The sequence below is a fragment of the Cupressus sempervirens genome, chromosome 8, assembly GCF_028749045.1.
Source record: "Cupressus sempervirens isolate cs-2001-9-10 chromosome 8, ASM2874904v1, whole genome shotgun sequence".
In the NCBI taxonomy this organism is placed as follows: domain Eukaryota; kingdom Viridiplantae; phylum Streptophyta; class Pinopsida; order Cupressales; family Cupressaceae; genus Cupressus; species Cupressus sempervirens.
The window spans coordinates 504,190,370-504,205,024 of record NC_143125.1 but is presented as its reverse complement, the minus strand read 5'-3'; the positions used below and the strand labels follow the sequence as shown (position 1 = coordinate 504,205,024).

General features: G+C 34.7%; 2 protein-coding genes across 2 annotated transcripts; both read right to left on the bottom strand.

Annotated features, from left to right (window-relative positions):
• Positions 1–392: 392 nt before the first annotated feature.
• LOC149543407 (hydroxycinnamoyltransferase-like) lies at positions 393–2,725 on the bottom strand. The gene is made up of 2 exons (XM_089798195.1): positions 2,156–2,725; positions 393–1,657 (listed from the first exon to the last, which is right to left on the bottom strand). Exons 1-2 carry the CDS (start codon positions 2,591–2,593, stop codon positions 704–706), a joined length of 1,392 nt encoding a protein of 463 aa, XP_089654321.1. The 5' UTR covers positions 2,594–2,725; the 3' UTR covers positions 393–703.
• Positions 2,726–12,169: 9,444 nt separating this feature from the next.
• LOC149543406 (shikimate O-hydroxycinnamoyltransferase-like) lies at positions 12,170–14,426 on the bottom strand. Its single transcript, XM_089798194.1, has 2 exons — positions 13,841–14,426; positions 12,170–13,320 (listed from the first exon to the last, which is right to left on the bottom strand). The coding sequence occupies exons 1-2, from the start codon at positions 14,276–14,278 to the stop codon at positions 12,367–12,369; spliced, it is 1,392 nt and encodes a 463-aa protein (XP_089654320.1). The 5' UTR covers positions 14,279–14,426; the 3' UTR covers positions 12,170–12,366.
• Positions 14,427–14,655: the final 229 nt, after the last annotated feature.

The following is a 14,655-nucleotide window of genomic DNA, read 5'->3' as shown; positions in this document are numbered from 1 at the left end:
GGATAGAAAACTTCTGTGAAATTATCTTTGTGGGCTTTCACTGTTCCTTGCATCGTGTGTGTGATATTGTGTGCTTCCATTGTTTCTCACAGGAAACAAACAAAAGGCTGTAGAGAATTTCGGGTAAGCTTGAAAATGCTAGAAGATACCGTCATGAGATTGGGAGGCATAGTTAAACTGCAGGAATTGAGACGGTCTACATCTCTTCATTGAATAACTAAGAGACAAATTTTGCAAACCGCAATTACCTTACCCTTGCACCAAGCGTTAGTTCTTACAAGTAGAGGTATTTGGCAGTAGGATTTATAAGAGATCAGCACAATCCATAAATTTTTTTTTAAAAACGGACTTTACATACGTATGACACAAACAGCACACGGAGATTTTACCCGTTATAATTGCATAATCCACAAAGCCTTGCATTCTTTTAGAAACAGATTGTTAACAAACAAAATCAGTTAATGGTTGAAAAGAGATAATGCTGGCTGAGCAAAATGAAGCACACTGTTTGACCTGAAACAACTTTGTTGCACAGTCCAACAATTCTATTGACTGCTTGCCAAAAAAAAGAAACCTATTGACTGCTTTCTTCATATTCTGATCAGTGTTTCACACTCCATAATAATGTTTCGGAGGACATTCTCTAATTTATCATCAGAATAGTAGAGAGTTTGAAAGGAAAGATTTTTTTATGAACTGTCAGTTAAAGCTTGGCAGAAGGATAAACTCTTGTTAAAGAGAGTAGATGGTACAAGATCTCCATCTGATATTGAGGAAGGCAAGTTGAGACCAGAATACTCTTTCCTCCATCTTTTGGAGGTAACAAAACCATGCTTCCAATATCATTCATGTCTGCCTGCTGTATATCCACAGGCTTCCCCCACCCACAGTCCATGTCATACATTGGAAATGTTGTAGAACCTACAGCCTTAGTTCCATATACCCACCCACATTCTGCCAGCAATCTTCTGTTACATACTTCAATCCAATCTATCAGATGATTGATCTGGGCTTCCTCGGTACAGGAATTAATGAGCTGCTGGATGACATCTGCAGCAAAGGAGATGTGGGCACTGGTGAGTATGCCACATTTAGTCATCGCCACACCCACAGATAAACAGTTCCCAAAATAAGTTGGAAGCAGGGGAGGCTTCACTCTGTTTCTGCAATCAGGTATAACTAAGAAATACACATCTTCTTCCTCTCCCACTTCCCTCGCTCTCATTACGCACCTCCAAAACATAGAAGACACTGCAACAAAAGAGCTCCGAGCCCCACTTTGTTGTTTCAGCTCTTGTATCACATCTTCTCTAAAACAAAATGTGGCGTATATCAGATCTCCCCTATTTTGGGAAGACTCTCTCCCAAAAAGAGATCTCTTTTTCTGCTCTGGCTCTGAAATCTCAGGAACAAACTTGAAAATCTTGGCTCCTGCAATCCCAACACTTGTTATATCATGGGCCCTGTAGGAAATTGATGGGGATTTCTTGTATTCTCGTTGGAAGACTCTTCTGTTGTGCTGAGGAGGTTTGGAAATGGGGAAGCCTCTGCTGCACTCTGCCCAGGATCTCATGAAATGGTAAAACGAAGCTCCATCTGCTATCACATGCCATTGATTTATTCCAATGCACAGCCCATGTCCCTCAAATGCTGTGACCTATAACACCCAGTAAAAAAAAAAATTTCAAGAAAACGATTTCATACTTGTTTCCAACATATTGTTGTCAGCATTTGTAGCTTTTGAGTCAAATTTGTTGATTCATGTTTTATGAGCGGGTTAGCAATCGGCTCATTTTTCAAGAAAATAAATGATATACTTCATATATATTGTAGGAAATGTTCATATTGATCTTATTAATTCATGTTTCAAAAATAGAGATTCAAAAGCTTCATCTCTTACAACACTTAACATTCATTATATCTGAGTGATTCTCAGAAAAGCAATTTATTCCTTTGAAATGTTACCATTTCAATCCTAGCCTTACTCTAACTTAACACAGTTAACACCTCTATGAGTACCAACTAGATACAACTTGAATACTAAATATACCATTTATTCTTATAAAAGAGAACTTTCTAAAACTTTAATAAATTTATTCAAAAACTACACAATTAAATCCTTACTATTTATATTGGTTGCAAAATAATTTCCCACCTGTATTGACAGAAGCGGTCTGGTATGGTTTTCATATGCTGAAAGACTGAATTTGGGTACAAGCTTTTGGAAAAAGGGTTTGGGCCGAAACCCATCTTTTTCCAGGTCTTCAAATGGTACGCTGATTGATGCATCTATGAATTGGACTCCTCCTTTGGTACAATCAACCTCCATTCTGCCCGATTCCCCTTTCTTTAACCGACCAGCCAGAGGATAGAAATGCACCAGAACTAATGAAAGGCTTTTCTTCAGGCCTTCTATTAAGGAATGAAATTTGACTGTTGGAGAGAGTCTGTAGAAATAGAAGATTTGGACGCTGTGGATGGATATCCAGTGAAGATCAAGATTTGAGAGGAACATACTCTGAATCGGGCTCGGGACGACAGGGTTTATCATGCAGATTCTCCCCATTTTCAAAATGTGTTCTGCTTCTTCCATCACTGTATGTCTGTTAATTGCTACTGAAGTTTGACACACAAGGAATGGATTTCATGAATATTAACATGAATCGGATATTCTTTTTTTAGTAGGGAAATCCTACATAGCTTTTGTTTTGTAGTTTAATTTTGTGTTTGATAGGTGTTAGGCATTTAATTTTGTGTTTGATAGGTGTTAGGCATGATACAAGAGCTCAAGTTTGACGATCTACCCTGTAATTAGGGGAGATGAGATAGTTGATCCACCACTATCTTTCTTTCTAATTATCGTTCATAAAAAGTTTACACATGTACTAATAGTGGATCACACATATACTAATAGTTGATCATTTTTTAGTTTTATTGGTTAATGATTGGTCCATTTGTGTAGAAATTACTATTTTTGGGGTGAGCTGCTATTAGGGGTCTTAGTGGCACATTTCGGGCAAATGTTTCAAAATGACACTTTTAAACCTCCTCGCACTCTACGAGTTCTACAAGAGTTTAGTAAATGTGGGAAAACCGATAGGCTAGCTTTAAACATTGAAAAAATTGACAAATTTTGACATACGAATTTGAAACTGTAGATGTGCGACTTTAGCCTAGGTGACTACTAGGTCATTTCCCTTATATTTATTTTTCTGCTTTTGGACGATTCTTGAGTGGCTATTGTTTTGTATGACTTGAAATGACATAATATTTCATATAATAGTCGTTAAATTTGATGTAAAGTTTATCACATTTATCATGAGAATTGTTGATTGTGATTTAAAATGTCATGTCCATGGCTGAGTGTAATATGAAATGTCACGATTTCTAATTAAAAGATGAAATGTCATGTCAATAGTTGATTGCATCTCCAATGTGAGGATGATATAAAAGTATATAAAACAAGAGATGCAAAACGTCATAGTTCCTGCCTAATGTATAATGGTTGTAGAGTTGTAGATGAGTGAGAATAAGGTATGCACTTGTGATCTGATAGGATGGCTCATATTTTGTTGTTAAATTCTCGTCCTAGAAATGCAGTTGTGATCTGAAAGGATGGCTCATATTTTGTTGTTAAGTTCTTGTGTTATATTATTATATGTTTGGGCATTTAAGCCCTATAATAAGAGGCCAAAGTCCCCAACTATGTATTATTCTCATCTTGATTATCAAATGGAAGTCGCACTATTTTTAATCATTAGATAGAGATAAATAGTAGTATAGAACAATAACAACATAAACATATATGTAGAGGAAAAAATGATAGATAATATATAAGAGGAAGAGAAAGAGAGATAAAATATTAAGATAAAATGATACCAACATAAGTTTTGTGTGTGTGTGTGTGTGTGTGTGTGTGAGTGAGAGAAAGAGAGAATTAAATATAATTATTTTTCTTAATAAAACAAATAGTCAAAATAAAATCATGGTTATAATGAAAAATTAAAATATATTATATTTTAATTAATGAAACTAAGAATTTAATTTTTATATTAAAATTCACATTTGTATAAGAAAAAATGAAATGTATTGAAATATAAAAATATTTTATAAGTAAAATTAATTGTTTAATTTTACACAGTTAGAAAAGGTTTACTATTTAATGTTTTGTATTTCCAAATTTTTCATAAAATTAAGTAATTTTTAATTATGAAATAATATCTATATAATTTAATATGTACATTTGTAAATAATAAATAGATGTAATACATGTTGATTAATAGATATGATGTAATAAATATGAAATAGAATATAACTATTTAATTTTAATACATAATTTATAAAATCTTAATAATAATTTACATATCTTATAGAATTGAATTATTTCCTTTTTGTGGTTAATTCCTTTAGTATGTTTTTCGATGTAAAATATAATTATTAATTTAATATTAAAAAATATATTTAAGTTTTAAATATATTTAAACTAAATGATAAATTGTTTAAATATAAAATATTAATAATGATAAATGATATAATTTACAAATTGTAACACTTATCAATTATACATCTTACAAACACTATTATAAAATATAATTAAAAAATAATATTGTTTAATTTATTTTTACAAAAGTAAAAGAATAGTAATAATTTAACTACTTTTATTAAAAAATCAAAGTTTTGAAAAAATTAGAAATTCAAATACAAAGATATAACATATTGAAATTATATTGCTATTGAGAATTAACATGTTATGTGAGGTGGAAGATAAAATGATTGAATTTTTTTTTTTTATCAACTTATAACAAAAGATAAAGTTGTAAATATTTGTATTTTTGTTGAAGGAAATTAATTTTCTCCCCCACCAAAAATAGTATGGACCAATAGAATGAATGAAAAATGTGATTTATTAAATAATTAAAAATTAGAAAAAAGATATAAACATTTGAACTTTCAATATGACTTTTCATGATAACTATTCACATTTAATGTAAGTAAAACTTTATATGTAAATAAATGTACAAAATAAATTTACAACAATTTAAATCTTATTTTATTTTAAATAAATTTAAACCCTACATAATGTTATCCATCTATTGTTGAGTGAATCTCCAATGTCATAACATTATCATAATAATTATTAAATTTGACACATCTATCATAAGAATAGTTGATTATGTCATGAAATATAAGGAAGATTGGTGAGTGTCATCTAAAATGTCTCGGTGATGGTTGAGTGTGATTTGAAAATTCACCGTGATCACTCATTGAGATATGCAATATCATCTAGATAGTTGAATGTGTTTCAAAAGTCATGATGATTGTTGAGTGCCATCTAAATGATTACTCAACACGATTTCAATTGTCAAGATGATATAAAGCATATAAAACAATATTGAATGACTTTTCATGATTATTATTCACATTTAATACAAGTAAACCTTTATACAAATAAATGTATAAAATACATTTACTCTTTATTTACTTACATTGTATGGTCAATCTACTATTTTTAAATTGTAAGTGCTATATATTTTATGAAAATGAAATGATTGATTGTTTTATTAAATTCATATATAAATTCTTTAAAATCAAACTTCAAATAAAATAAAAATATCTTAACTTACAATAGAATAATATTTTTTATCATTAAGATTTACATAATTTCTTTTATAGATTTTTATATAGTTTAGATATGTTGGTTCATAGCAACTTACATGTCATTTATTTTTATTGAAAAATTAAATTTAGTGTAAACAATTTGTAAGACCTCTCATCTTATGCATTTAATAAAATCCTAATTTTGTGAATGTACCCTTGTTAGAGGAATTGAAAGATTAATTATGCAAGATGAGATGACTCTCTTTTGGAATATTGTTGTGAATCACATAATGTTTCTTCATGTAGATATTTTTATAAAGATGTCATTTATAAGTGTTTTCAGAGTACTTGTATCTCATCTCCTCCATTAATTGATTAATTATGAGAACCTTATCGAGGGTGATATAGCTTTTCATTTATTTCATTATTAGTTCTCCTATTTGGATAATATTAGATCGATATATTTATACACTACATGATAAGGACTTGGTGTTGTTGTTATGTTAACTCTTGTACTTATGATTATGATGTTATAATATGTTGGAATTCTAATGGGAAATTGAGATGCTGAGAGGGGGGGGGAGGGTTGAATCAAGATCTCTATTTTTTTTTACCACTTCAAACATTAGCCATACTAAACATAATTCAACATACACCCTCATTAACTTTAACCTTGTAATCAACCATGTAATATCATGTAATAACATATCTAACATCTACTAACATGATCAAAACACATAAATAAGTAAACAACACTTGACAAAAGATTTGGTAACACAGAAACCCTCTAAGGTGAATGTAAAATTGTGGTGGGGATGACACCTACAAAATCTTCACTATTGTAGTAATAAAGTGTCTGTTAGGGATGCAATTTAATCGCTTCGGATGATCTACCTTTCGAGGGTTCTTCTCTGCTAAAAGAATATAAGACTATTAAGTCTACCTTTACAATTTAGGATTTAAATTTAACAACTAAGTGAGTACTATGTTAGGAAAATTACAATAGGTATGTTAGAACTACTCTATTAAGAGATTCACCTTATATACTGATTAGTATGTAACAATACCTTGATCATTTGGTAAACACTAATTTGTTGATAATAAATCTTCTCTCTCTAATATCTTATCACCTCAATGTGATTGTTCTGCAATATCTACTCACTACATTTCTTGGTCACCTTTAGTCCTTCAGAACTCATTGATTCTCCTTCAGCTTCACATACATGAATTCCTCCAACTGACAACAACATATTCAACCTATTCTCCAATTCTACCCTAGCTATTCAGCGTGACCCGACTGGTGAACATGTTTGTCATGAAGGATTAATGGTTTTGATTATGAATGTGCTGAAATCTAAAAAAATCCCGAAACCTAGAAATTGTAAAGGGGAAGATCAAGATATCGAAGGAAGTATTCCAAAAAAGGGCTACGACTCTAAGACTAAAAGAGGTTCGGGTGGTAGTACTAAAAAGAAAAAATAGAGTGTTGAGAAGGATGATTCTGATTGGGAAAGAGAAAGTGATTTTGTTGATGAAATTGTTAGAGAACATGCAAAAAATAGGGGATGTAGCAAAGGGAAGGGCAAAGGTCGTATTGATGAGAGGGTTTCTCCTCTGTCGGATGATGAGCCCCTTGCTAATTGTTTGGAAAGAAAAAGAAAGTCTTTACGGTGATAGGAAAACAAGGATTGAGGCTTCTAACTTTTCTGATGATGGTGAACAGGGGTCCAAATCTGACGGAGGTGATTGTGTTGGTGGTGGAACTGGGCCCTCTAAAGGCTTATTTGGTAACCCTGGTTCTATAATGAAGGACATCAACATTCTTAAACATAAAAAGGTGTTGTTGAACAAAGAAATGGAGCATCTTAGCAAGACAGCCAGAGGGAAAGAACATTAGGTCAGCATATTGACAAGCTCTCAGAGGTCATAGGTAATGCGGAAGAAGTAAAAAATCTAATGCATAAGATCCTTGTATTGGAAGCCAAGCAGAAGGTGATGGACAAGGACATTAGCAGTATCTAGGGGAAGGTGTCTAAATTTGAAACTAGGCTGGGTAACATGGATAAACAACTCAAATAATTAGGGGATAACATGACCAGCTTCCTGAAAAAGAATGAGGCAGATAAAAGTCAAGTTTCTCCCCCGGGGGCAGACTCTCAAGGTCCTAGCAAGCGTACTCGGGCCAATTCAAAGAAGATGGAGGAAACCACTAAGAAGGATGAGGTGAATGCTGCTGCTGAGACTATGCATTCTCTGGTGGACCAGGCTGTGCATCTGATTAATACTCCTTAACTGGTCGGCTGTTGTTCCTTTGCTGGTCTTTTGCTGTCTTTTCCAACAATGTTGTCTGTGATCTCTTTTTGTTTTCTGTGGTCTGTTTCATGTTGTTTGTTTGTTCTCTTTTCATGATACTTTCTTAATACTCTGCTGATGTAAGGTTTCGAGCGCTTTAAAACTTGTTTTTACTTAATCAAAACAACATATTCAACCTTCAAACCATGCTTATATAGCCATCTAAAGAATCTTCTAGAATGAATTCAACAATCGTCATTCATTCTTTTTGCCTCTTAAACCTTCCTATTTTTTGATTGATTCCTTATACTGCATAGGGATTAGTGATATGGAATTATAGGCATAATCACCTCCTTGACCTTCACCTCAATCGTAGAAACATGTTTCATGCTTGGCAAAATGGTTTACATGCACTTTATTTTTCCCAATCCAAACTCATATACAAACTACATAACTCGACACATATAACCTTTGACGTCGATCATGCTTGATTCTTCTAGTTGATCCTTGACATATAATACACCTGGCTTAAAAATTTTCATCTTTGAATTACTTGGATCATGTGGCATTCGACTTATATCATGTTTTTCATTCTAGATAGCTTGGAAACTATTAACTACTCAACGACTATTATGCGCTCGACACATATTGAACTTGTGTAAATATGTTATTTGAAGCTCGACCTTTGTTGTGGCTTAGTCGTAGTGTTGATTAACCAACTCTACCTTGTAAATGACTAAGTGTTTTGCACTAATAGAAAATACCTAGATTTCCTTTAGGGTCAACAATGTCCCCCTTTTGTGTTAGTGGCAAAAACACTTATCATGATAAAAAAATATGACATAATAAAATCTTCAAAACATTTAGCTCCCCCTTACAGTGTGCTCCATACCTGTAACTCGGCCATCATGTCGTACGTTGTAACTTATATTTTCGAAATATTTTCCAAAATCTTTGTGTTCAACATTAGATCAATAAGATGTCTCCTTATTACTCCAATACAATCCTGTTACTTTCCCTTCCCTTATATACTTGATCATCAACATTTCCCACTTGTTTTTATCAGTTTTGTCGAATAGTGACACTTAACTTTGGACTGGAGATTATACCAAATACATCCAAAAATGGTTGATGTAGTCTTAAGATAATAGCCATTGTGTTGTCCCAATTGTTCTTGAGTGTCTTATGAACTTGGCTCTTTATTTCCAACTTTGCTGCTAAGTCCACCATATTGTCAGCTATAGAAAAATTTTGACTTATAATGAGGTCTTTGGAAATTTGTAGATGCCTTTGCATCACCTCCAAATGAAGTAATAAAAATGCTTGAATTGATGTGACTTCTCGCACCAATCTCTCCTGTCTTTCCTCCTCCTCCATCTCTGCATAGCTCCTCGAGCATGTCTAGCTTGTGGACATGGCCCCAAAACCGTTCCCCCACTCTCTCCCTCTACCTCCTCTCCCTCCTCTCCCTCCACTCCCTCCATCTCTACCATCTCCTTCGTCATCACCCCCATCATCTCCTACTCCCACATCCTCATATTGTGCATCAGGAATCATTAACCATGGGAATAGATGCCTCCTCGTAAAATAGGCATAATCAAGTGACACTCCTCTATTTGGGACCCGTGGGAGATAGTCCCACATCTCCCATCATAGCTCATGTGTCTCCTATAACTCTACAACATAGTCAAGCATGGGTAGCCATGCAAAATCCTCCTCAAAACTAGGTGTATAAGGTGGTCTTGGTAGGGACCCTCTTGCACCACCCAAATTGCCTCCATACCCATGTAATCATTATCCACTCCACAACGACTACATGGTGGCCTACTAATGACCGACTCCTAAACATGTAGCCTAGATCATCCACTGCCTCTTGCCACCTCTCGTACCCCCTGTAGGGTCACCACACAAATGATGACAACTCATCAAATAAATGCCAATAATATGCCACATCTCCTCTATGAGGCTATGAGACAAAGCCGCATAATCTATAGATAAAGGGGTAAGATCTCTCTTAAGGTTGTACTCGAGGCCTAATGACTGATATGTGGTCCCAAGCCCAAACCTGTGTCACTACTGTGCCACATGCCCATGTCTTCCCCACTTGGTAGACAATCTCATGATGTTACCACACAAATGAGCAACCAATTGGACAAGATCAAGTACCAATTTCTCACATTGTGAATAGGGGATATTTTATGCTCAAGACAACATCACAAGTTCCTTAAGTTTGAGTAGTCTAACGACTGATCTATTTTTGTTTATGTTAGTTGGTGTAGTAGTCACAACATGTATATTATGTTATGTATATATGAAATTGTAGAATGATGCATAGATAGGACTGGTTTTGTATTTTTGTGTAATATGTTTCTCTTTCTTTCCCTATTTGTAGTTCCTCTTCAACTGCTATTTTTTAATTGTATTAGCATTGATCAATAAAAAAAAATTGATGTTCCCATTTTCCTCGGACAACGAACAATTTTTTTTAACCTTAACTTTTGAAATGCAACATAAGAGGTCATGTTTTTTGAATTAATGCTACACCCTAACTCATTCATCCTCAACTCTTATTTTGCTAAGATACTTTTGTAGATAATAAATGATGTGATAATGGGTATAATATTCAGTGGTTTCTTAAGTCACTTGTAACTTGCGACACTTCTTAATATTAGATTGGCATGATATTTTCAATGGTAGGGGAAACGACCTAGTTGTTGTCCATGTTTGCATTGTAGCCATGTTAAAAAGTTTAATTATCACTTATAAGAAACCCCAAAAAATGATGGCACATGTACTAATAGCCGACCACACATGTATTAATAGTTGATCATTTTTTAGCTTTCTTCATTGTTGATTGGTCCATTTGTGTAAAAAGTAATATTTTTTGGTGAGCGGCTATTGGAGGGTGAACATAACAGATTTTGGACAAACTTTTTAAAATGACACTTTAAGATCACATTGCTTCCAACTCCTCTGGACATCCATGAGAGCATAAGGGAAGGGGGATTTATATCAGTCTTTATAGTTGCGACAACCTTGATAGATATGCATGTTGAATGTGGACGCATAGATAATGCATGTGAACTGTTTGATAAAAATGCTTGAAAAAGATGGTCCATGGAGTGAAATGATTGCAGCCAGGGTCATCGTAGTTGCATCCGCATGAATGTATCCCAACTGTGCAAGGAAGGAAGGAAGGCAGGTGGACGATAATAGGATACACTTCTTAGAATGAGGAAAAAAGCAAAATTCCCCCAACATGGATCAGTTTGCTTGAGCGCCCGCTTGCTGCAGTAGTTGGGTTAGAATGTCATGTTGGATGGATTCTGTTGCCACCAATACACAAATCAAAATAATAAAATCACAGTCTATTAAATACCTTTCAATTTTCTCACATTGATAGCTTAAACTATGCACTCCCCAAGTAGGTAGATTGAATATCAATAATTTAAATTGATTTCTAATTTTCTTTAACTTGTCTATATCTTTTAACATAATTAGTAAGTATGACGCTGAATTTTGATTGTTCCTGAGATCGTTTATTTACTTTTGTGTTGATTGTTGGCCATACAGTAAGGTGGACATGTTGTGGTAGAAAAATGAGGATGTAAATACAAGGTACACAAAGTGTGATTCAAGGATGGGAACTTCCAGGCAGCACGTTAGCTTAGCATGAACTATGGATTTTTTACACATTACCTCCACCTCGCAACCGACCATGACAGAGGGCAGTTTTCTTTACTAATCTCAGATGGAGACAATCCTCGAATGCTTGAGAGAAATAGAGAGGAAAAAGAGCACAAACATATCTGGTTTGGAGCTACACCTATTTCAAAAATAAATCATTTGTTGATTTATCGGATAGGATCTTCATGTTCTTTCTAGGCTTCACCCCTACTTTCAAACTCCTCAATCAGGTGTGGATAGAAAACTTCTGTGAAATTATCATTGTGGGCTTTCACTGTTCCTTGCATCGTGTGTGTGATATTGTGTGCTTCCATTGTTTCTCACAGGAAACAAACAAAAGGCTGTAGAGAATTTCGGGCAAGCTTGAAAATGCTAGAAGATACTGTCATGAGATTGGGAGGCATAGTTAAACCGCAGGAATTGAGACGGTCTACATCTCTGCTGTTGAGTCGAACCAGCACACAAAGATTTTGGCCCTTATAATTGCATAATCCACAAAACCTTGCATTCTATTAGACACAGATTGTTAACAAAAAAAATCAGTCAACGGTTGGAAAGATTTAATGCTGGTTGAGCAAAGTGAAGCACAATGTTTAACCTGAAACAATTTTGTTGCACAGTCGAACAATTCTATTTACTGCTTGCCAAAAAAAAAAAATTCTATTTACTGCTTTCTTCATATTCTGATCAGCGTTTCACACTCTATAATAATGTTTCGGAGGACATTCTCTAATTTATCATCAGAATATTAGAGAGTTTGAAAGGAAAGATTTTTTTATGAACTGTCAGTTAAAGCTTGGCAGAAGGATAAACTCTTGTTAAAGAGAGTAGATGGTACAAGATCTCCATCTGATATTGAGGAAGGCAAGTTGAGACCAGAATGCTCTTTCCTCCATCTTTTGGAGGTAACAAAACCATGCTTCCAATATCATTCATGTCTGCCTGCTGTATATCCACAGGCTTCCCCCACCCATAGTCCATGTCATACATTGGAAATGTTGGAGAACCTACAGCCTTAGTTCCATATACCCACCCACATTCTGCCAGCAATCTTCTGTTACACACTTCAACCCAATCTATCAGATGATTGATCTGGGCTTCCTCAGTACAGGAATTAATGAGCTGCTGGATGACATCTGCAGCAAACGAGATGTGGGCACTGGTGAGTATGCCACATTTAGTCATCGCCACACCCACAGATAAACAGTTCCCAAAATAAGTTGGAAGCAGGGGAGGCTTCACTCTGTTTCTGCAATCAGGTATAACTAAGAAATACACATCTTCTTCCTCTCCCACTTCCCTCGCTCTCATTACACACCTCCAAAACATAGAAGACACTGCAACGAAAGAGCTCCGAGCCCCACTTTGTTGTTTCAGCTCTTGTATCACATCTTCTCTAAAACAAAATGTGGCGTATATCAGATCTCCCCTATTTTGGGGAGACTCTCTCCCAAAAAGAGATCTCTTTTTCTGCTCTGGCTCTGAAATCTCAGGAACAAACTTGAAAATCTTGGCCCCTGCAATCCCAACACTCGTTATATCATGGGCCCTGTAGGAAATTGATGAGGATTTCTTGTATTCTCGTTGGAAGACTCTTCTGTTGTGCTGAGGAGGTTTGGAAATGGGGAAGCCTCTGCTGCACTCTGCCCAGGATCTCATGAAATGGTAAAACGAAGCTCCATATGCTATCACATGCCATTGATTTATTCCAATGCACAGCCCATGTCCCTCAAATGCTGTGACCTATAACACCCACTAAAAAAAAACTTTTCAAGAAAGCGATTTCATAGTTGTTTCCAAGTATAAGGAAATTGGAAAATACCATTGATATAACATATTGTTGTCAGAATTTGTAGTTTTTAAGTCAAATTTGTTGATTCATGTTTTATAAATCAGGTTAGCAACAATTCATTTTTTCAAAAAAATAAATGATACACTCTGAACTTATTGTAGGAAATATTCATATTGATCTTATTGACTCTTGTTTCAAAAATAGTAACTCAAAAAATTCATCTCCTACAACACTTAACATTCATTATATCTAGGTGATGCTCACAGAAGTGATTTATTCCTTTTGACATGTTACCATTTCAATATTAGCCTTACTCAAACTTAACACAGTTAACATTTCTGTGAGTACCAATTAGCTAAGTATACCATTTATTCTTATAAAAGATCTATTTTAAAATAAATTTATTCAAAAATTACACAATTAAATCCTTATAACACTACTATTTATATTGGTTGCAAAATAATTTCCCACCTGTATTGACAGAAGCGGTCTGCGATGGTTTTCATGTGCTGAAAGACTGAATTTGGGCACAAGCTTTTGGGAAAAGGGTTTGGGCCGAAACCCATCTTTTTCCAGGTCTTGAAATGGTACGCTGATTGATGCGTCAATGAATTGGACTCCTCCTTTGGTACAATCAACCTCCATTCTGCCTGATTCCCCTCTCTTTAACCGACCAGCCAGAGGATAGAAATGCACCAGAACTAACGAGAGGCTTTTCTTCAGGCCTTCTATTAAGGAATGAAATTTGACTGTTGGAGAGAGTCTGTAGAAATAGAAGATTTGGACGCTGTGGATGGATATCCAGTAAAGATCAAGATTTGAGAGGAACATGCTCTGAATCGGGCTTCGGACGACCGGGTTTATCATGCAGATTCTCCCCATTTTCAAAATTTCTTCTGCTTCTGCCATCACTGTTAATTGCTACTGAAGTTTGACACACAAGGAATGGATTTCATGAATCTTTACATGAATCGTATATTCTTTGTATAGAGAGAGCCTACATGGCTTTTGTTTCGTAGTTTAATTTTGTGTTTGATAAGAGTTCAAGTTTGACAATCTACTTTGTAATTAGGGGAAATGCGATACTTGATCCACCACTACCTTTCTTTTTAATTATGGCTCATAAAAAGTTCACATATGTACTAATAGTGGATCACACATATACTAATAGCTGATCATTTTTTAGTTTTCTTGGTTAGTGATTGGTCCATTTGTGCAAAAATTACTATTTTTGGGGTGAGCTGCTATTGGGGGGCTTTAGTGATAAGTTTCGGGCAAATGTTTTA

Coding starts and splice junctions, on each gene's coding strand:
- LOC149543406 (XM_089798194.1), bottom strand. CDS start 14,278: ATGGCAGAAGCAGAAGAAATTTTGAAAATGGGGAGAATCTGCATGATA. Junction 13,321..13,840: donor GACCGCTTCTGTCAATACAG/GTGGGAAATTAT, acceptor TGGGTGTTATAG/GTCACAGCATTTGAGGGACA.
- LOC149543407 (XM_089798195.1), bottom strand. CDS start 2,593: ATGGAAGAAGCAGAACACATTTTGAAAATGGGGAGAATCTGCATGATA. Junction 1,658..2,155: donor GACCGCTTCTGTCAATACAG/GTGGGAAATTAT, acceptor TGGGTGTTATAG/GTCACAGCATTTGAGGGACA.